This window comes from Anneissia japonica, unplaced genomic scaffold, assembly GCF_011630105.1.
Source record: "Anneissia japonica isolate Jap-2015-1 unplaced genomic scaffold, ASM1163010v1 scaffold287799_len804019_cov200, whole genome shotgun sequence".
NCBI classification, from domain to species: domain Eukaryota; kingdom Metazoa; phylum Echinodermata; class Crinoidea; order Comatulida; family Comatulidae; genus Anneissia; species Anneissia japonica.
Genome location: NW_022716884.1, coordinates 631,661 through 637,484, shown reverse-complemented (window position 1 = coordinate 637,484; position 5,824 = coordinate 631,661). Strand labels below are relative to the sequence as shown.

General features: G+C 33.3%; 1 protein-coding gene across 1 annotated transcript in view; it reads left to right on the top strand.

Annotated features, from left to right (window-relative positions):
* Nucleotides 1–5,824, top strand: part of LOC117110060 (cell wall protein DAN4-like) — a 17,222-nt gene that overhangs the window by 1,460 nt on the left and 9,938 nt on the right. Inside the window, exon 2 of the mRNA XM_033252643.1 lies at nucleotides 1,756–2,526. Coding sequence (XP_033108534.1) covers nucleotides 1,756–2,526 — 771 coding nt within the window. The remainder of the gene's footprint in view (nucleotides 1–1,755; nucleotides 2,527–5,824) is intronic.

Genomic DNA, 5,824 nt, shown 5'->3' with positions numbered 1-5,824 from the left:
AATAGAGATATCTTAGTTTTAAATAGAGATATCTTAGTTTTTAATAGAGATATCTCTATTTAAAACTAAGATATCTCTATTAATAGAGATATCTTAGTTAAAACTAAGATATCTCTATTAAAAACTAAGATACCTCTATTTAAAACTAAGATATCTCTATTTACGATTAAATGACAACTCGGCTCGCCATAAACTAGTACAGTATCATTTTTCTGCTACGAAAAGATAACCATTTTTTTCACATTAATTATGTCATCATCAGGATTTTTTTTTATTCCTGATGATGACATAATTAATGCCGAAATATTGAATCCCGACACGATGGCATGCATTCCGATACTTGGAGTACCGGTATGTATTATTCTATCTAATAAGTACAGTTGAAGGGAAGTAAGATGATCTGAAACCTGATTGATTTTTGCAAAGTAAATCGTTTTCATTTAAAAATAAATCAAGTTAATCATGAATGCTTTTTTGATAATTTACAAGTCTCCATGGTATAATAGTTTACTTCTATACATAACTGTCTATATGTCTTTATATAAAATATCAGGGGCGTGGGGTGGGTATTTTAGTACGGTATTAGTTAAATACCTACAAAATTTTAGAAAAAAAATGGTTATCTTTTTTTCTGATATTAATCAGTGGACCAGTACTTACAGTATTGGTGTCACTGGAAATTGGTACAGTGCAGTCGACGAGGGGAAGATGTTCGGCTTGTGCTTATTAGACTTTAAGAAAGCATTTGATACAGTCAACTATGATATACTTTAAAACAAACTAAATTGTATGGTATAAGCAGTTCGAAAGTTATTTATCCAAACGAACCCAATCTACACTCAAATTGATGATAGAAGTCTGAATCCCATGTTATCAAATGCGGTGTTTTACAAGAATCAATTATCGGCCCCCTTATTTTTATCATTTATATTAGCAATCATCCCAATATAATTAGTAATTGCAAAGTTAGTATGTATGCCGATGATACGATCATATATTATTACACGTCTAAAAATGAAAATTAAATAATTGAAACGCTAAACCAAAATGTTGAACAAATATCTTCTTGGCTAAAGTCAAATTGAGTCCGAATATAGCATAATCTCAATTTATGGTACTGTACTTATTCATTCATTCATTCATTCATTCATTTTATTTAGACACGATAGCCTTTCAACACAAAGGTTGTTTTACAAATGGTCGTGTATACCCATAAGACAAATATAATATAATGTATAATACAATTATATATATACTGGGTTTGAGGCAGAGACTTGCTCATCAATAATTTCTCAGTCGGAAGAATAGCGACCCTGTTATAAGAGTACACAATGCTAAGCACCTCGAAGTAATTATTGATGAGAATTTTACAAGGGAATGCCATATTACTCGCACTAGAGAGAAAGCCCTGAAAGGCTATCATTTAAAACGAAGTCGAAAATGTTTCTAAAATATGTAATTATTAACATTAACAAAAGCATAACTTTTTTTAAATTTGAAGGTATTTAACTAATTCTATACTTAAATACCCCACCCACTACGCCTCTATATTTTATATAGAGACATATGTATAAAGGTAAACAAGTTTATATTTGTTCTGTTAATAAATAGCTTTGGAGTCTGTAAAATGTAGCTGTATAACTGTACTATATAATTATCTGTAGTACAGTATACCGTAAGCACAGTCTAATGACGTAATTCCACTTGACATGGTAGGAACACTTGTACTGTACGTTTGTTTTGTTAATCTTACAGGGAAAAGTTCACATTCATCAATTAAAACCGCCACTAACGACACGACAACTGAAGAATATTATTCCAATGTATCAACGCAATCGACCACTCTAATAGACCAGGCACCCGGGTCTATGGAGACCACTACAAACCCAATGCTTGCTTCAATAGACCTAACAACTGACCCTACGAGTTTCGGGCAAAGCACCCCAACCATTACATCATCTACAACAACGGATCATACGAGTGGAGGGCAAACCACTGACTTTATAACAACCAACACAAAGCAGACAACTAAGTCTATAACAACCACGGATCATACGAGTGGAGGGCAAACCACTGACTTTATAACAACCAACACAAAGCAGACAACTAAGTCTATAACAACCACTTCTTCTACAACTGAGCATAGGCCTACGACTACTGGACATATTAAGACCACTGCATCCACGACAACCGGTGCAACAACGGGCGATGGGGCCACCACAGCCTCGACAACTCTTACAGATCAGGTAACCGGGTCTATGGCTACCACTACATCGCCTAAAACCACTGAGTTTGCAACAACCCACACTAGAACTATAAAGCAGACAACTGAGTCTACAACCACCTCTTCTACAACAAATGGTGGGACTACTGGAAATAGGCATATGAAGACGACTATATCCACGGATACCGGTGCGGCAACTCGCGATGGGGCCACTACAGACTCAACAACTGAAAAAAGTACTGAGTCAAATGATTATTCAAAAACCACAATTGGTGAATCAATACCTTCAAAAGGAAAGCAAAGTAAGCAATGAGATCTTTTGTATGGTTATCATCATCATTATAATCATAATCGCAATCCTAACCATAACCATCACTAACCATAATCATACGTATACTCATAAAAATAACCATAGCCAGAACCATAACTATAAGCATAACCATAATCATCATCATCATCATCATTATACAATATATTTTTGTCCTCCTCCCCTTGTACTTTTCAGATGTAGCACCCGAAACACAAACATGATAAAATTACTAGGTACCCTCGAGGCACCACAGCGTCGATATCCTACACAATCGAGACATTATTCTTTAACAAATATTGCTACGTGTATCATATATCAGCCACATGCATTATTTTGTATAATTTTACAATTATCTTGTCCCTTGTTGCAATTAAGCTGTAATGCATGTTCGCTATATAATGGTTTTGGACCAGAATAATGAATGAGTTTTAACGGGTTAATGATGGATAAATGGATGTAGGAGTGAATGTATAATGGGATAAGAAGTAGATAAGAGAGAACGTTTTTTCCACCTATTTGTTAAATTCTTATATTCATACATTCACATAAATTTAATTGTATAAGCGTTTTTATTTCCATTTCTTATTTGAAAGATTAGGAATTTGAGGGATTGGATAGCAAGCGTCTAACCACCAACTTACAGCTCTAAATTCGATGCAATACTTATTAATTAGGTTATTCAGACTCAAGTTCAACTCTTGTTGTCTTCACATTACTGATTTCTAATTTAGGGGCTTTCCTACTGAAACCCTGTCTGAATGTCCTTAACTAAATTGGATATTATATGTTTTTTACACTGATTTAGAAACGTCATGTATGATTTTACAGAAAGCACGTTTATATGTATATTTTATTCCTATTTTAGTACAAGTTTCAATTATAATTATCTATAGATAACTCCATAATATACAAAAGTGTATATTTATATGTACAACTACTCATTGATGTTCCACGTATCATAAAAAATACTGTTTGTGGGAGATAAGTATGAAAGAAACAAAGACAATGAAAGTTGAGAAAATCAGTTGTTGGTGTGGACAAAATATTAATAAAAATTATGACACGAATTCATTCTTGAGAAGGGTTTTTGAGGGAGCGTTTATTCGAGGGAGGCGTATTTTTTAGGTGTAAAAGGGATACAACCTTTCTTACCATATTTATACTGATGAAACACAGATCTATATTTCTTCCAAACCTTCTAAGGATATTGATGTAAATGTAGAGTCTCTCAAAACTGTCCTTTTGTGTTGAGAAACTGGATGTCCGAAAATGTTTTGAAACTAAATGAGGACAAGACTGAATTCATCGTCTTCAGTTTCCCTCAGCAAAGGAAGAAATGCCAAGACCTCCACCTCAACATTGGAGAATGTCAGATCGATCAGGTACCTAAAGTTGAATTGATTGATTCTTCAATGACTTTGAGTAGGCTTATTTTCAAAAGATCCATGCATCACCTTTAACTGTTTGCAGAATACATCTGCTAGGATCATTACATGAACAAAGAAATTTGAGCACATCACTCCGATCTTGCAAGAACTTCATTGGCTACCACTAGCATCTTCAGGATTTTGCTCATTACTTTTAACACTCTGAAAGATGAAGGTCCAGAGCATCTTCGTGAACTGCTAGTGTGGTATGTGCCATCACGAACTGTCTGCTCTGGTACTGACTGACAAACGTCTGCTTGTTTGAGCCTAGGTCTGCATGTTTGGGGTGATCGATCATTTGCTGTTGCAGCTCCACCCTTTAGAATAAACTGCCAATAAATATTTGCTCGTGTCTTTTCTTTCTTTCCCTATTCAGGGAATTTATCCAAGTACATGGGCCATTGGCCGTAATGCAAAACATAATTTATTGTAACGTAATGCAGTTCCTTCTTTTTTCAAACGAAAAGTAGACGCATTTAGCTAAATTATTAATATATTTTGTATTTGGAAATAATAAACAGAGCTTGTTGATAAAAGGATATAAATACATAAATTGTGAAATATATTTGTTTCTTAAATCAAAGTAGTATGGGCATTGCAAAATAAAGTGAAATTCATCTTTGATAATATTTTTATTGCATATCTTGCAGGTTATTTTGTCCCTATCAATATTTTCCCACCTGCCCTTTTTAATCTCTAGTTCCAGTATCCATAATCTTAACTTTGTCAATACTAATAGGCCTATTCGTATGATGATAACTTAAACATTTCTTTTTTTATACAGAGTGAATAGCCTTAGCCTAGAATGTAAACTACATTTCTCAATACACTTTTGTTTTTTCAATATCACATACACGTAACTTACACTCATTCAGAAAAGAAATTTTGTCGTAAACAAACTGTTGAAACCGGGTCAGTCTACTGCTTTGTTCAAAAAAGCTCTCAAGACACATCTGTTGTCGGCTGCTTTTTCTTAGTTCTCTTGTTTGTTTTGCTTGATTTCTTTGCTTAATTTGTTTTAGCATGGAGGAATTTTAGTTAGATACCTCCATTACTTGAGCACCTGTGAGTTATGAATAGGCCGGCCCCTGTGCCTCAAGTTGCCTGTAAACGGTGCGATGATGGTGTGGTATTTTTTCTTCTTGTAGCTTTTAGGTTTTTACTTTATCCTGTAGCATCTTGAGCAATACTGCAGTGAATGATATTATATTATTATTATTATTATTATTATTATTATTATTATTATTATTATTATTTTTATTTTTATTATTATTATTATTATTATTATTATTATTATTATTATTATTATTATTATTATTATTATTATTATTATTATTATTATTATTATTATACGTACATACTAAAATAAACGCCCCTTAATTTCACTGTAAATTGTAGATGTACAACAGATACGTCAAAATGTCTTATTTGCGTGATCATAAAGACGTATTAATCCCACCCAGCTTAGAAAAAATGTAATTCTAGTGTAGAACATCAATATAATATGTTGAGAAAGACGTTGCTTCCATTAGATTGTTTAGACATTTAGGGGAAGGGGTGCTTATTCGAGGAAAAATATAAACGCCTCTGGGCGTTTATTCAAGGGAGGCGTTTATTCAATATATATATATATATATATATATATAATATATATAATATAATACTAATAATAAGGAACTTGTAATTTCACTCTACAGGCTGTTTCATGCACTAGGCAATCTTCAGGAGTGAAGGGAATTTCAAATTTGACGTGTATATGTAGAGTTGGGCCGGTGTAGATGCAAATTAGGTATTATGTGTTTTTGAGTAGGAATTTGGCACGGTGTCTGCATTTTGAAAGGAGTTCGTGCCTTTTGTTCAAAG